At 36.2% G+C, this 18,147-nt stretch overlaps 1 protein-coding gene across 1 annotated transcript in view; it reads left to right on the top strand.

Annotated features, from left to right (window-relative positions):
* ITGA8 (integrin subunit alpha 8) overlaps positions 1-18,147 on the top strand; it is a 106,065-nt gene that overhangs the window by 48,667 nt on the left and 39,251 nt on the right. The window contains exons 16-22 of the mRNA XM_069859562.1: positions 2,202-2,257; positions 2,738-2,892; positions 4,016-4,153; positions 4,644-4,711; positions 5,694-5,841; positions 12,279-12,371; positions 17,816-17,895. Of these exons, the coding sequence (XP_069715663.1) occupies positions 2,202-2,257; positions 2,738-2,892; positions 4,016-4,153; positions 4,644-4,711; positions 5,694-5,841; positions 12,279-12,371; positions 17,816-17,895 (738 nt within the window). The remainder of the gene's footprint in view (positions 1-2,201; positions 2,258-2,737; positions 2,893-4,015; positions 4,154-4,643; positions 4,712-5,693; positions 5,842-12,278; positions 12,372-17,815; positions 17,896-18,147) is intronic.

An 18,147-nucleotide genomic window follows, 5' to 3' on the forward strand; every position in this document is an offset into this window, starting at 1 on the left:
TGTGATTTTATGAAATTTACGAATTCCATAAAGTGTGTGGCAAAACTATGCTAAATCCTTAGTCTTGCCTTTTGCAATGCCCAGAGGCAGGGAGACAAACTCTAAATTTTTGATTTTTTGCACTTCCATTCCCATTTTGACATGCTGTGCCTGGAGGAAGGGTTAAATCTTGGCTCTTACAGTAATACTTAAAAACATGACTTCAGTTATTATTCTATTTGTTACAGTAAATTAAACATACACTGAAATTGTGCTGTTTAACAGGTAAAGCATTCCAAGCTGGATTTTTTACCTCAATATTTTTTAAAATATGACAGCACAAGAATTACGTAAGGTCTCTGCAGCAAAATCACTGAGTTCAACACATGATGGCAGTTCATGAGTTTACATTTGAGAAATTACACTCTTATGCAATAAAATGTGAGTCTGGCCTGTGAAGACTGATGTTTAAGTTGCATTTATGCAACTACACAAACTTTTCTCATTTTTGTTGTTCTTGTCCTTGTGTATTGGGAAATAATTGGTTCTTCGTCTGTTAACTCATAATTGTAAAGAAGTAGGAATATGACTGAATTTGTAGTTTCTGCATGGACCGTTACGTCATAAGGCAATTTTTTTTGTCAAAGAAGAAGGTGTTTAATAAGGTCATGAGACTTACATGAATCCCAGATGGAGTTTCATTACATTTGTCAGAGGTAGCAAACATGCTATTAGAATGTGATTATAGGTTATTTTAAAGGTTATGTTGCCGGTTTTGAATTCATTGCTTGGGGAAGTTAGTGCGTAGTATAATCGTAGTGAGGAGATTAAGAGTGATGCCAATTTCAAATATGTTTTTATTTAACCCAAGCTGATTCCACATCTTCAAGGACTGACCTAAAATTCATGTATAGCTGAGTCTTCCGTATACAAACAAAACATTTTCTGAAAATATCATGTAAGAATGATTGGTAACCAGGGACACTTGCAGGTTTTAGGAAGTCCCAGATCTTTCACCAAAGCAATTTTGTTGCATTACACAAATCATCTTTGTGAATAATGCTGCAAAGAACTAAGTCCTTGTGGAGTGTGACAGCAAAAATTAAATATCAAGTGCATCTTTCCACTGACAGATTTCTTGTTTTGTCACTCATCCAGGAAGTACATCCTGCTAATAGCATCAACAAGCATCATTATAACTGTTGTACTAGCCATCCAGAGTGATTTGTGAAAGATTTTTTAAAATGCAATTCAGTTAAATATTTATATAACTTGCATAGATTCCTTACAAAGTGAAAATATTCTGTAAGTGTTTATAATTTTTGGTTTTTTAATTAATTTTTATAGTAAGTCTTGTTAGAAGGTGTCAGTCAATAAAACTGTAAAACGCTCCTCCTGCCAGGTGTCGAGTGTGACTGCAAATCTATTGCCTGACTTAAAGAGAAACGAAGACACATGTTTAGTATGAGAAATAACTTATTATGGCTGAGGTGATGTTTGTACGATACAGTTATAACTGTGATATGAATGTTGCTAGCCTCAAAATAGCTAGCTAGATACAATGAACAGGCAAATGAGAAACAATTAACTTATAACGCGTTGCATTAGCACACAAAACAATGAACATGAATAACCAATTTATATATGCTTTATTCTAGGCCATGTACCTGCCAAATACTTCAAAACTTAGCAAATTAAATACAATACATTCTGGTTAGTTTTGTGCAACAGAAATTGAACAGTTCAGTTGTTAGGTTCGGATTGAATTATAACCTCTTGTAAGTCTTACATGGATATCATTTAAGTCTTGTACTAATGCCAAAGGTATACATTGGCATCTTGTGTGATTTGGTGTGCTAGAAAACAGCTTGAGTATTGATAACATGCTCAAGGATTTTTCTTACTTGACCATGATGAACCAGAAAGGACTTCTGCAGACAGCCTTATAGGACAGTGCTGTGCTGAAGCACAACATAAGGAATTCAACTTTGCCAATAGTATTAGAAGAGTGATCTCTTTAGGCTCTCTGAAGAACTAGTGCGAACAGAGATGCTTTTCAATGCCTTTCCCAGGGATAGCTAAATGCTGATCTCAGCAAACATCTTTTTAAGAAAAGAAAAGAAAATAAAAACTTAAAAGGTATGACTTGGAAACTGCTGATTCCCAGGTCAGGTCTCTTTCTGCTAGTAATTACTTGTTCTTTTGTTCTTTTCTATATATAGCTTTACTGTAAGAGTCTGCGCAGACTTTGAAGGTCAAAGTATTTCAGATGAGATAGGTAAGAAATGTTTCATATTCCTATAATTTACTCTCACCCACTCAATGTCGCCTGTATTTTTTTTCTCACTTTGAAAGATAATAGGAGGCAAGAAAATACAGCTAAAAAGATATATATACAACAAAAAGATATATATATAACACAAAGGTTTTATTATTCACTTGAAGGATTTTTGATTCAGTTTAAGCTATTTTCCAAATAAAACCAAGAATGTACCATGTTGGAGAATGAAAGAGATGGAAGTGCTGTACATGTATTATCTGTAAATGAAATACAAAGACTTAAATTACACCTGTTTCATACTGTGGATTAAAAACTAGTGTGCATTTAAAGCATGCATTAAAAGCAGGCATTTAAAGCATGGATTAGTTTTACTTGGAAGATTCTGTTCAAGTAATTAATTATAATACACAATTAATTGATTACTATTTTTCTTTCCATGTTAAAAAAATAAATATTCTATTTGCTTGTGTTCTTTAGTGCTGAAAGGTGAATTGCAATTAGATTCATTGAAACAGAAAGGAGCTGTTAAGAGGACCCTCTTCTTTGATTACCATCAGTCACATCATTACTTCTCCCTTGTAATAGAGAGACAGAAACAGCTCCATTGCCAGGACTTTCTTGTTTATCTCAGAGTAAGTTCTTTAAAATACTTTGGACTGTTATCATCATTTGAGTAGTACCAGGGTTTAAAGATAATAATAAAAAGGATCTGTTGGAAAAGAAGGATAATTTCCATTGTTCTCAGATCCCAAAACTGCAGAAATATGGGATGAGAAAGGCCTCATTTGGGTATCCAGAACATTCTTCTACCTGGGCAAAACTTCCTATGTAAATATTTGGCTCACCTTTTGTCAATGTAATTACAAAAAGAAGACTTCCTTTGAAGAAGTGTGTATGGTTCCTCTGTGTATAAATACACTATTCTCATGCTCTTTTGGAAATTCTGATTAAATACTGCACCTCTTCATACAAAAATGCAAGATTGCTCTCCCTGTAGTATTCACAGTGGAATAATCAAGTATACATGTTAAATGTCATGCCAATTCAGCTTCAAAAGGTATTTTAAAGGGCTGTCACCGGCAATATTGACTTAAAATTCATATATTTAAAAATATTTTTGCAATATTTGAAAATATTTTTAGAAAAATTAAAATTGTAGAACCAAAGTTGTGAAGGAGAAAGGATCATTTGTTACTTGCTTGCAGCTGAAGTTACCTCATGCAATTGAACCAGATTCCAAGGCTTATGCTAGAAATGCAGGGGAAAGTGAAATAAAGGAGTCTCAAGCAGTATGTAAGGAAGTATCTAGGCAATAAAAGTGGTGGAGTTTTACCATTGCTAATCAATAGAATTCTCAGTGTTGGAACAAACCAACATTATTACCTCCACATATCCACATATGCCCTCCCTCTATTCTGAAAGGAAGGAGGGCAGCAGCTGGTAGGAGTGCATTCCTTGTGTCTCTTTAAACAGCTTTGTTTTAGGCTAATGCTTTTAAAAAATTCTGAGTCTGCTTAACTCAGCCAGCGTCTTCCAGATGTGGGGCTGTGGAGGCTATGTGTTCTGGGAGTTCCAGTTACTGGTGAGTCACATTGCTTTAGTGAAGACATTATATAAAGCCAGAATTTGGCCAGTAGCTGTCAAAGAACCATATCTTTACCTTAAAGACTGAAGTCTGCATCTGTGGGAATACCATACTAATCTGAAATAATTATATTAAACCATTGGGTTTTATTATGTCATTGTCACTCACAGGATGAAACAGAATTTAGAGATAAATTATCTCCCATCAATATAAACTTGAATTATAGTTTGGATGAATCCAGTTTTGAAGACAGCTTGACTCTGAAGCCAATACTGAACTATTACCAGAAAAGCTCAGTAACAGAACAGGTATGAATTTTGCATGCCACTTTTTCTATATATAAATGTGAAAGCATTTACAAATCCTGTGTGTGTCATCTTCCTTAAAACAGAATATCATGCTTAGAAATTACATAACAAGGTTTTACTTGTAAATGTAAATTGAATATAAGTATAGAACCAGAGAGGCCTTTAAAGAATTTCCAAAACTTTCTTGTGTTCGTATTTTTGATTGTATTCTGGAATATGTAAGCCAAGTTACTGTGGGGAAGGGCATGAAAGCTGATATTTTTCAGCTGAGGACATAGTTGACAGTCTAAATAGTCTACAACAATACCCATGTGGAAAGGAACTTATGAAAAGGAGGAAGAGATGAATTCACCAGGACAGTGCTAGTGATATTTAAGACATTAAGGTTGTGATGTTTTATATATTTAGGTCAGTGGTATTTAATGAAGTGATTTGGACTTTGGAACATGTACTAACTGTATTATATTTTTTTTATTTTACAACAATACAGGCTTACATTCTGGTTGACTGTGGGGAGGACAACTTGTGCATTCCTGACTTGCAGCTTACTGCTATACCGTAAGTTAAATACAATAAATGATGCTGTATATAAGGAAAAACAGACACTTCTAACTGCTTTAACAGAATGAAATATACAGAACACAGGTCTGTTGTTTGCTATAGCTACTCATTCTTACCTGATTTCCAGAATTTACACATCCATTTCATGTAGAAAAACCAAGAAATGAAGAAATACAGACTTTAAAATGTACCTTTGTTGGACCCATTCTGATATTTAATGCTTATCATAGAAAATATTGTTCGCAAGTATTTGTTAGGAGTGATTCAAGTTCTCTGAAGGCTAAGAGATAATACAAATTTTTGTTCAAAGGAGATAACAAAACTTTATTTCAGTATGCCTGTGTCTTTGAGACTGGGACAAAATTCTCCTGAACTCAGTATACAGTGAAGTAAATGAATCTCAGACTAAAGGAATTTCAAAAACTGGCGGCATTTCCTCCCATGGACAGAAAATTATGCTAAGCAGAACAAGTGGGCAATCTCTGACATTGATCTGACTCTGTGCCTTCAAAATCAGTACATAGCTGTGAAAGGAGTGGGCACAGTGCTATTGCAGTCTCAGGACATCTTCTGTCATTGCTCATTTTACAATGGGCATGAGGGGAAAGCTGGAATGCCACCGTCTTTGTGCCCTCCAGAAAACAATGCTGATGGGACCCCTGTGGCAAGTGATTTCTTCACTACCTACTACTTTCTGCTTAGAAAGTAGTTAGGCTCTGAAATTTTATACAATGAAGTTTTAAGTTCTGTGGTAGCCCATTTTGATTGTCCATGGTGCTGTTTTCTCTTAACTTTTTTCCTACCCAGGTGCTGGCATACTTTTCTATAGGGTCATTTTTTTTGAAAGATCTTTTATTTTGCGTTCTTAGAATATTTTCCAGAACAGATACTATGAGAGCAAAATGTGCTTCTGCTTTACTCATATGTAAATCATTATTTATCATGTTTTAACTCTTGACAAGTAGTATTTTCTATACAGAGATAAAGATCCACTAATAATCGGAGAAGAAAACTTTGTCATGCTCATAATAAATCCAAGAAATGATGGGGAAGGAGCCTATGAAGCTGAGCTACATATAAAGATTCCACCTGAAGCAGATTATACGGGGGTTGAACGCAACAACAAGGTAAACGAAAATCAAATTGTTAGCATAATAAAGTAGAACAACTGAGAACAAGGTTAACCTATAGGCTATACCAGCTGAAAGCAGCAAGTAGAGAGGTGCCTCTCAGGAAAGGAGATTCCATTGACCCTCAGCTATTCTTGCTCACACTGTCCAGCATAGAGATAAGACATGTCACCTGAAGATGGGAAGGTCAGGACCATTCTTTTCAGAGCCAGTTGAGGTCCAGCTCCTTGCTATTAACTGAGTTACACATATGCTTTCATGTTTCTCCTAGAGCTAAAGGTATTCACAGAATTCAGATTTTGAACCAGTAACCCTATCAGCAGCAGGGAGGGATTGATAGTGCAGAGTCCCCTGAGAGCTTCCAGCATTAGATCCTGTGGTACCAGCTCTCTGTCAGAGTTAATGAGCACTGCTGAACCCCAGATTCCTGGACACTGTCTTGTGCTTCCAGCTCACTAGTGTTTTATCATTATTAAGAGTTTCCCAGTCTCTGATATTCTGAATAGTTGAACATTAACTGCAGTATAAACTTGACAAAGTTGATTTCCTTTGTTTTCAATTATTTTATCTTATGGATGTGCCAAAAATGCAGTTGCAATGTAAAATGTGCCAGTGTTCACAGAAGGACTAACATTAACTGAAGTCCTGCTGGGCTGTACAAAACTTCTAGTGTTTCCTTTTTGGGTCTATTTGTTTTTTAAGAGCAAAGATGAAACAATATACTGCAAACAAGCAGAGTGTCCATGTATTCTCAGTTGGACACCAACTCAGAATCACCTCCTCTGCACATAAATCTCACAAGCTCTTGCAACATGAGCTTCCTTTTTTTTCTGTCAGTGCCTGGAATGTCCAGGAGGGCCTCAAGTGTGAGAGTGGGAGAAAGCAAGTTAATTTCCTTTCTACAGGCAAATGTTTTTGAGGAAGTTGAAAGTAATTTACAAGGTATTTCCTTATTCTCTTTCTGATAGTGTCTTCATTACTGGGCTTTAACCCACTTTGGAAAAAATTACAGGAATTAATGATGTCACTGAAGATGAGAAGATGGAAAATCTCTGCAACCTCGCTTCTCAGAAGCTTATCTTTGTACGCTAAACATATAAATGAAGACACCATCCTCTTTTGATTGTCTGTGTCTTTTGTTCTCTTAGCATAGCCTCCTATTTTTCAGACTGATGAACAAAACTTAATTTCTCTTTAATATACTCAGCTTGTTATATTCTTCCTTTGTTTCTCTTCAGGAATCTTTGGCTGTTATTTTGGCCATTACTAAGGTTGTTACTTATTCCAAAACCCACAGCATATATTAGCACGTATCTATTATTTGGACTGGACAGAAATTACTCAGAGCTTTTAATTATTTTAGAAAAAAAAATGAATTTTACAGTGCCAGCAGGGTAAACTCACAGGGAAAAGAAGGAAAAAAGAGGTGGAAGATTCTGGTGCTTTGGAAGAATAAGGAAAATTCTAATGAGTTGGGAAGGAGAGTTCTTATGTCCTTTTTCTTTTCAAAATAATTCCTGAAAAGCCTAGGAAATATAATGCAACATTTTAATTTTCATATTTTGTGGAAGATAAAATACATTTTTGACAAGTCCAGTTCTGAATCCTTCTGAATTTATAGAAAAATTGCAATCATTTGCACACAGTTACGTAGTTCACTACAACACAATTTATTTCATATTCTCTTACTTTTCATGCTTATCCATTCAAAGAGATATCATTGTGTTCTTTCTGAGAAGGGTCAAACCATTCTTAGCATCTTTCCTTCTGCATTTCAGGTACAGTTTTCACAAGAATTGCATATGGTACTGAAAGCGAGTTTAGTCTTTCTATTCTTTTTAAACTGTATGATTTTTAGAACTCCGGTGTTCATAATATTGTGTTTCCATTAGATAAACTAAAAACTCACTTCTAAGTGTATTTTGAAAGGAAAATCATAGGGCAATTTTCTCCAAAAAAAGACAAAGCTAAAACTTGCTAGCGTTTAACTGCTGGTAGAGGCTGGCTTTTGTATGTACTCAGTTGCTTTTCTGTACTGTCCTATTTCACCTAAACTGTTGTGAACACGACAAAGAAGAACACAAAACATTTATAATTTAAAAAGAAAATTTAGAATGGGAAATACGATTTTAGACTCAGACATTCCTTTATATCCTTCTTGTTCTGTTTTCTAATTCACGTCATTCCATCTAAATGTGCAAATTAAATAGTTTGACCACGCGAAACAATAATTAGTAGGTTTTTCCTGTTTTTTTCCCCCAGAGTGGTCAGAATCCTATGTTCACGTGTTGCCAGTATGACCAAGTTCTCAGGGGTCATGGTAGCATATAAATGAGTATAAATTAAAAAGGAACTCAATTAATTCAACCTATAGGGCTTCTTATTAAGAGAAAAAAGGCAATTTGAACCTCTTGAAAAGAGGAGAGGATAAATTATCACAGTACTAAACAGTAAACACTGAGGTATGTGAAGAAAGGTCTCAGTCTGTGGATATTTTGAGGCATGAACCATAGGTATAAATTAATGTTTTGCTGTCAGTTGCAGTAGAATCAGGATTTCACTTCTTATTTTTGTGTTTGCACTGCACCTTGCCAATGGGGTATCTGTGAGTGCTCCTGAAATGTACTTAATGTAGTACAGAGTAATTTCAGTAGACAGGCTGATTTGGGGTAGACCCTGTTGCAATCATGCTCTTAAAGCTCTGCATTTAAGGGTTTCCTTGACTGTTTTATGTATCAGTGTTTACACTCCTCTATGCAGCTGTTTCTTTCCAGACTGTGCAATTCCTTGCAATAAGATAGAGACAATATTCACCTCAGAGCCAGCAAAACAGGTAGACAGCATAGAATAAATGAAATGTAATGAGCTGAATAGTCCTTAGAATCAAAAAATTCTATCACAATGCCATAATTTCAGAAGTAACTCTACTCATAGAGGATATTAGCCTACTTTATTATAAATCCTCTCTGGATTTAGTCTATCTAATAGAGAAACAAACTTATCCCATAAATGCTTCCTGTCCAACCTGGCACAATTTATTGGATTATTCTGTATCATTTGAATTAAACTCAGAAATTGTTAAAGTCAACAACTTAACTGAAAATTCACTTGCCATCTACATCTTCATTTCAACTTTGTGGAATACAATTTTTGACCAATCCCAGTTGTCATTGTCTTGTTATCTCAGGCCTGATTCCGTAGCTTAGTGTGCATAGACTGTGCAACCGTATCAGAAGAGTAGCATTTTGCAGAGATGTGCATGATCATAAGCAACTGGAGGGCCAAGTGAATGTATGTGATCTCACAGTTTGTTGTCAATGATGTGATTTTGAAGTTTCAGTGATTCTTGCACATACTAATACTTCCTTCAGTCAAAAGCTGATTAATGAAATACAATGACTTACATTGAAATCTAATGTGTTATTCATAAGTTGTATTGTTGTGGAAACACTCAAAAGTTCCAGAGACCAGGTAAATGAGTAAATTACCACAGTTTTACTAGTTACTGGAAACCCATTGGCTTGTAATAACTGCCCTTATGCAGTAGGTGTAGAGTTACTGGAATTAACTGCACTGAAAAAAGTATAACTGCGTTATATTGCCTCACATTTCCATGGCCAGCAGTAGATTCAGAGACAGTATATACTTACTCTATGGTACATTCTTTCAGTACAATAGTATGATTGTATGTTTGGACCCCAAGCTATTCCCTGAGTACTGTGCACTAATCCTTTGCCTCATGAAAGAATTCTCCATACTGAACAGCTTAATCCTGCTGTGGTAGCAATGGCTGGAACCAACATTTCACATGGAATAATTAGTAGAAGTAAATCAGACAGATAAAAAGCCCTAATAGGTATTTGCTCCACACCAAAACCATTATGTATTTTGGCATAACTGTCTCCACTTAGACTGGGATCTGCAGAGTTGTTGAAGATCACAACCAGATTTATATTGCAATGGATAAGCTCTTATCCAACATGCCTTTCAAACTAAAAAACTAAAGCATGAAGCTCTCTTAAAACAGAAAAAAGGCCTGAAATCTTAAGGTCTTACCAGAAAACTCTTAGAATAAGTACATGATGGATGAGATGTGATTTGAGCTTTGTGAGGACAAACATTAGTTATTCATACATCAGCTAGATGAGAAGCTAGATTCTAGCACCTAATCAATCGACTTTTCCTCATAAAATAAGATTGGAAGGTGTTGATCAAGGAAAGAGAGGAGGTGTTCTAGTCTGCAGCCTATTATGCTTAACTATTCTGGCATCAGTTGGTAATTCATCACTAAGACCACCAGAAAGAGTTTCAAGTTTGTAGGCAGCCTGGATTACTTAAAGCATCCAATTATTTTCTAGTTAAAATGCACCCTGGGAGCACATGTGTTAATTGTTGTGGGGTTGCTTCTGCTCAAGACTGCCAAAAAGACCACATGTTGCTGTAAAAATTTAAATTGCTACCAGTGGCAGGTAGAAGGGTTTTGTGGCAAAACCTTCCGTCTGGCTGAGTTACATGTGAACTCAATGATACTGACAGTTCTAGGTGTGTGTCTCTGCTTTTTCTTGTTTCCTGCCTGGTTTTAATTTTCCTGTTTTGTACTTAATCACCTCAAAAAGTTGATCAGTGAGAAAACAAAGGCAATAAATCTCAGTATTAAAGAAATTCTACCACAGCTGACCCTTTGCCACATCTTAATGCTGCACAAATTAGCTTTTGTGATGCTGGTCATACAAATTTGTGCCATTAATCATTTTCAGTCTAAGAGCATGGCCTTCAAATTGGAGAAACCCTACTCATAAAACTCCCCTATTTGCTCTGCATTTGAGGAACAAAAGATGTGTGATAATGGCTTATTTACTTTGTGCTGGTCTATAAAACAGTATCAAGGAAGAAACTACCAAGTATCAATTATAGATGAACATTTAATTTCTAACACTTAGACCTCAATTTCAACCCCCTCCCAAGCCGAAATCAAAACAATAAACCCACATATCAAGCTAAAATGAACAGTTTTCCAGACAAGTTTGGTTTCAACTGCATTAACACCCTCTCTTCTCCCACGTGTTGCTTCTCACCTCTAATTAACCAGCTGGAAAGAGTACAAAAAATCCCCCTCCCAACCCTGGACAGGCTTGGAAGGGCTGTTAGTTCACTGGATATGCTGTGTAACAAACTTTATTTCCTCCTAGCAAATTGTGAAAGTGTCAGTACACAAGGAGGTGTGTGGTGAGGGCATGCTTCACATGGGCTCCTCTTACGACATGCCCTATCTTTTCTTTTAATCTCAGGAAATTATAAGGTCAGTGTGCCCACGCTGGCTTTTACAGATAGGAATGAATTGGTTGTTAGTGGTCTGAAGACTTCCCAGTTCTTTTTATATAAAGAACATGACCTTGTGTGTATTGCTTAATCTGTGAGAATCACAAATTAAAGAAAAAGTAGTAGGAGTGCCTCATAGCAACAACTAGCTGCATCATGCTTTTACAAAGCTAGTTTTCCTCTACCCATATATGGAAGCATTTTCTTTCCTTGAATATGCCAGAGAGGAAAACAGGAAGAAAAACAAACAACAAATGTTTTGTTGCTCTGTCTTACTTTCTTTCTTCTCTGCTTCCACTATTCTATAGGTGTTCCTGCTTTTATAAAGTCTGCTTTGTTTACAGATGACAACACCTAGTAATAAGGGTTAAAAAAAAACCAAACAACAAAACACAACAAAAATATAGGATACATCCTAAATTAAGAGATTCTCTGAGTGTATCCTCAAAGCTTTGGAACAAAACTACTTGAAAAATGTAAGGTACAAACAGGGCTTTGAAAGAATAGTTGCTTGAAAAACAGTTAAATTTTACTTATTGCTATAAACAATGAAAACTTTAATTTCTGATAATGTGAAAATTTATCTGTTCTTGCTAAATTATAAACACAGGTAATGCTTTGTGTTTTTACTGAAGTATTTAATGATCAAAGTACTTTACGATAGGTTGGAAAATAATGTTCTAGACTTGGTGTATAATAAAGTTTTGCCAATGCCAGAAATTCACTATAGAGACTTCTAGTGATGGATAATACAACTATTTCAATTAATATGAAGCATATTCTCCTCACTCAGTTTTGCCTACTCTTTTTTTTTTTTTTTCTCTGTTGAGTCATTATGATGATAAGAATGGTTCACAGCAACAAAGCAGTATGTTAAAACTAGAAATAGAGTGATCTCATCATGGCTGTTAAGATACTGGGAAACTTTCCTGTTTATTTTTCCCTGGCATCAATTTTCCTCCCTTGTCTGACAATAAGCAATTAAATGTTTTTATAGCACACTGAGCAGGTGTCTGAAATCAAAAGAAATGTCACAGTCAGAAAGACATCACCTTCCCAACTGGATACATTTCATTGTGATCTCTGACCTCCATACTGGTGTCCTTTTGTTACAGGCACTGCGTGTTTTGAGCTGTGATTACAAGATGGAAAATGAAACTAGAATGGTGGTTTGTGATCTTGGGAACCCCATGCTGGCTGGTGCAAACGTAAGGGAAAACCAAATGCATTTACTGATTTTTATCTAATTGAATTTTAAAGGAGAGCAAATGGAAATCTACTCAACTAGGAAAATGTGTCCCAGTAAGCAATGTTTACTTGGACAGGAAATTGTTGGTGTAATAAGAGGCAGAACTGTGCATCTGAAGAACTAACAATTTGTTGTTCTAAAAGACTAATTATGCTAGAGCCTATGCTTTATTTCACTTACTGTAAAGAAGTGACTCCACTTAAGTCACAGAAGTTGCAGTAGTATAATGAGAAGAGAATCCCAATCCATAACGTGATCTATTTATTTCTCCCTTTCACTATTGTTTCTTCTGAAGATATGTAGAGTAAATTACAGCTTCTTTGGCCTGATACTCATCTTGAGTGTATAAGAATTCTCTTATTGGTTTATATCATGATTTATATCCATGAAAATGTGTTTGGAATCAAGTTTTTCTTCAAGTTATTAATGTAATTCTAAACATTTTCCTAAGACAGCTACTCATAAATCATACTGCACAATAGATGGAACATTAGTAGCCTTGGTTTTAGGCAAAAGCAGAACTGAATAATGACTGGCAATGGACAGCAGTTAAGGATTAAAGTTAGGTTTGAAGATAAAAAATGTGCTTTGCATTCCACAGTTGTTGTCACTTGACCCTATTTCATGACAAAACAGTTCAAGGCAATCCCAGAAGTGTTGATCCCCGGAATGTTTGGCCATGGTTGCCCTTGCAGAGGAATTCTAGTGCGCTTGTAAACTTATAAATGCTATGAATGTTTAACTGAACGGAAATAATCCAAGCTTTTATACCTAGATAAAAAGCTATCCTAATAAAAAGGAAGCAGTGAACAGCAGGAACATATAAAAGGAATAAAAAAATAGCTTTTAAAAGAAAAGTACCACTGTTTGCATTTCATATTGGACCTGGGGCTTTACAAAGAAACCAAAGGGAATCTCCTTGGTATTTTCAAAATCCCTACTAAGCTAAGGTTTGTCCCATGGAAGATCAATATTTCACTCTTTGGACTTTTCTATAGAGAGGTGTTTTCCTGGCCTCTTATGATCTTGAAGCTGTTCCTGTCTGCCCCTTGATAAAAGAACCAAATGGGTCATATAATAGGAGACTGGGACTAGAATAAGCTTGTTTGGATCATAGGGTTACCTTCAGATCAGTTATAGAGAAAGTGCACGTGAGACCATGCGTCTCATACAGTCATCTGCTTTCATGGTAATGAGCAGAACCAGAGAGACTTTGTGGGACTACAAGGACCAGAAGTTCACCAAAAGTGAACTCAGGTGATGGGCATGCCGGGAGCAAGAACCTGCCTGTTGGGGATTGTTTTCTATAGAACTGCTGTGAACTAGAAGTCTGAAGGGGGCACTGTAAATGTTATCTGGGAAGGACATAGAGAAGAGGGCTAAAAGATTTTGTATTTTCCATTTTTATTCTACTAAATGAAGTTCCTAAAAAGTAAGAGTAATTGAAAACATTTCTGAGGTATTAAGTTTTCGCAATGGAATGACTGGAGGCAATGATGGGCCGAAGCACTAGATAAATTGCAAGTCGAGGCTGATTATTTCTTGTACCAGAAAACCAGCAAATTTACATATCTACTTAGTGGTTTCCTGGTTACTGTCATGGCAGAAGCAAATTCTCAAGATAGAGACAGAAGTGCACAAGAATCTCATGGATGATTGGGCTACGCTGGAGGAGGGGAAGGAGACCATAAACCCTGTGGGTTTGGAACAGAAAAGGAAGACTAAACATAGGAGATATTAACAAGCTAGGAGTAAATCTTCATGGTTATCTGTTGTCATAAACATAAGCATTGGAATGGTCTTGGGTGTAGAGGCATTAGATTATAGACTCTCACACTCCTTCCTTTGAATCCAATGCCCTGTTTCCTCATCAGCCTTGAACCTAAGTGGTAGCAGAGTGAAGACCTTCAGGAATGCTATTTGGTGACCACTTATAGCAGTACTATTCTCACTTATCTCCTTATGAATTCTCAGAGCACAACTAATCCGGTTTTTATTGAGAATCAACCCTAGAGCTGCCATATATGTACTGTTACCAAATATCCCTAAGCAAGACACTTAGAAGCAGCAGAATGAAACAGCAGGGTTCATAACATGTTTAAGGATATTCTGGCTTATAACAAGAGAATCCAACCCTTGAAAATTAAGGCGTATGGAGATAGAGCATTACAAAGACAGATGGCCTAAGTGTTTGATTATAGTGAGTGAAAGCTCGAAGCTTAACTTTATCTTTAAAACCAGCACTCCTGGAAGCTTAGCAAAGGTGAAAGGACTTGAGCTTTTTCAGTCCAAATGTATTTATAATGGCAAATGTACTTCCAAAAGCAAAATACCAGCCCTTTGTACAAATTGCATAAATCACAAAAGGTTGCTCTGATCCATTTCCAGTTTTGCAAAACAATTCTGCTTTGGCAGGAGATCAGTTATTCTCAAAATATTCAGTCAGAAAGGGACTCTTTGTGTAAGTTGTGAGGGAATGGGAAGGGAGGGTTAGGTCAAAATCAAACATTCCTAAAACTCTTAACTGTTGAGTCACTGTAATGACTTTTCAGCACTCTGAAATCCAAGAATTCTTGAAGTATTTAAAATCAACTTCTGAGTATGAGGGTTATGGCAGGATTCTGTGATAAAGCCCATGGGAATTTACTGCAGCCCTACAGAGTTGTCTGGTGCTTCATATCCTCAAAATGTGTTATTGTCATCAAATTGATGTATCTCTAACTTTTTGAAAATCTCTGACTTTAAAATAATTTACTGGCCATAAAAATTACTTTAACTTTTCAGTAACATCTTTGTTACCAAAGGTAAAAAAGAAGATTAAAAGAAATGGGAAGGAAAATCACTATATGATACGGCTCATATGCAAACTAAATGCCTGTGATACCATCTCACTGGCAAGGAGTTCTCAAAGTGCTTATTTATGACAGTGAAATGGATCAGACTGACAAACTTCCTAATGCCTGTTCAGTGACCTTAGGAGTGGAGATGTAGATTTTGTTGTAAATTCTGGTAGAACAATGTGGAAGTTCACAAAGATTAATAAAAATAAGGTTAGAAGACTGGGATGCTTAGAAGGTCATGCCTGTTTCTGGGTATGTACCAAACTGATTCTTCAAGAGAACAGAGGTTTTCTCTTTCATATGTACTGTAAGACTTCAAAGAAAGCTAGCCCTCTGTCTCCGAGGGTACACCTAGGTCCTATCAAACAGGCCAAAGCACTTGGAAAATTTGAAATTATATTAAACTATTTTGATAAAATGAATATCTTTCCAAAGTAAGGAGGTTGAGTAGTTGCTGAATTACAGACTCAAGCAAATTCAACTCCTTTGGCCACAGTGGGTTTTCATCAAGGGCCCTGTCATTAGTAGCAGTGTCAAGGGCTACTTGACATTAACGAAGTCATACAGCCATACAAAGGCAACATCTGCAGCTTATTAGACTCCTACAGTAGGAGTGTGTTGTGGTATTTAATAAGGGATTAATGCTCAGCAGTATAATAGATGATGTTCACCTCTGCTCTGTCTGTGAAAATTTGGTTCATCAAATGTTTTTTTCTCCTATAAGTGGAAACAAATTTACATGGACTGATTAGTAAAAGCAGTAAGTTAAATGCTGAGTTGAATATTTGGAAATCTTTGTCTCAGATTGAAAATAAATGTTGTATTTTTAAAGATGAATGAAATATCAATACAATTGTTAAAATCATCTTGAAAAATGGTCTTAAAAATTATTTACATCTTTATTCCAAGCTACCTATTCAGCTTCTGTTTAATATAAAAGCATTCTCTTTCGAGTTTAAAGATTTTGCTTCCAAAAAAGAGAGATTAGCTAGAACTATGACATTAAAATGGTCAGAATTCATAGATCTGAACTTGACATTTCTTTTATGATCACAATGTTGCCTCAGCATCGGGCATCTGAAAGAAATAATTGAAACCTGTTAGCTAAATTTTGTTCTGGAGGCAGATTAAGAAAAGGAATTGCTTAAACATTTGAAGTGACACCCACAAAGTAAAATGTCTCCTCTTCAATGATGTTGGATCTATGTCCTAAACACAAAACTCTACATTGTTGTGTCCTGTCCTGTTGCTGACAGTGCTACCCAAGTATGTTAAGGAAAGCAGGCCAAGCAGACAGATCTTTTTCTTTCTTTCCTCATGCCCCCTAATCTAGTCAGACGTTGGCAGAGATGAAGTAATTATGTTCTCATTTGCTAATGCCGTTTGATGAATTTCTCAGGAAGATTGTTTGTCCATGCGGACAACATGGCTATATGTAACCATCTTTTTCAAAAAAAATGAAAGCATGCAGGTTATCTGGCAGGAAATTGTACAATGAGGCAATAAGGGATGTGAGAGGGTAAAGTTGTACAAGATTACAGGCTGTAGTCTTTGCTGTCAGTCTCAATACAAAATGCATGCTTCAAAATTTACCAGGTTTATAACACATGCAGTTGAAATGGGTCAATTAAACACGTTATTTTAAACATCGCAGTACAAATTTATTAATTAACATGGAGGGCAGATGGCATCTCCCCCTGCTCCCCTGTCACTTACATACTGGACCTGTTGGGTCCAACAAGAGAGTTACAGAGAACCCACCATATGCTGTTATACATTCCTTCTGCAGTCAGCCCTGCAATTCCATTCTCTCTTCTGAACTAACTTGTCCTGCTTTACTCTATGCCCTGCTTGCAAAGCAAATGGAAATTATCAGAGGGAGGAAGCAAGGTCTGCATAAACACCAGGGAGCACCAGCAGAAGCCCTCACCTCCTTCACTGTTGAGAACTGTGTGTTTTAGCCTCTATCTTCTGTGGTCACACACTGCAAGTTGTGACAAACTGAACTGTAAATATAAGTTTGAAGTTATATTCCTCTTAACTGAACTGCAGTGATAAAGCTCAAACCAAATCAAACTAGAACATCATGCTTCTGCTAATTTAACCTCTAGAAGAAAAACAGGTGATCAGTCACCTCCTTGACACCTAAACCATGCAGCTCATATGTCACAGTTAGAAAGACATCAGGAGGAGCAGGAAGCCCTGGAGACGTGGACAAAGGCGTGCGTGGATGGAGGCAGGTATGAGAGGTGCCAGAAAACTATTACTTTCTTTTGGCTTGGCAAAGTAAAGCAGAGACTGTCTGAATGAAGAAGGCCTCACTGCTCTGTTCTTGGGAATAGTCTTCTCTGTTCCTCTTGATCTTCTGTCCAGCCAAGTTTTCCATCTGCTGATACAGACAGGCAGGATGGGATTTTTTCCTGAAAAAAATTAGATGACGTTATTTCATACTAATTTTAAAAAACAATGGTGCCATATACAATCTGTAAAATACAATGTTGAAATTGACTGTTTTCTTTATATGGAGAGATCAACTCTTTTTATAACTTGTTTTTTTTCTCAGTTCTCTACAGGCATTCGATTTTCAGTTCAGCATTTTGAAAATGCGGATTTCAGCATAAATTTTGAGCTGCAAATAAAAAGGTTAGAAGTTTTATAGTTGTTTAAATTCTGAATAACTATTCATGTCTGAAGTTTAATATATAAGAAGGTCAGTGCCAGGAGGTATTTCACGGGCTTTCCTAGGGTAGCTTTGCTCAGGAGGATCTGTGGGGTTGGATCTTGTTAGCTTTTAGGAAAATCCATCTTAGTTTTATTCTGAGGATTGTATTTTCTTAAATTCAGGTTAACTTATTTTGGTCAGTGGTCCAAGGATCTACACATATGCCAAATTCA

This window comes from Phaenicophaeus curvirostris, chromosome 6, assembly GCF_032191515.1.
Source record: "Phaenicophaeus curvirostris isolate KB17595 chromosome 6, BPBGC_Pcur_1.0, whole genome shotgun sequence".
Taxonomy (NCBI): domain Eukaryota; kingdom Metazoa; phylum Chordata; class Aves; order Cuculiformes; family Cuculidae; genus Phaenicophaeus; species Phaenicophaeus curvirostris.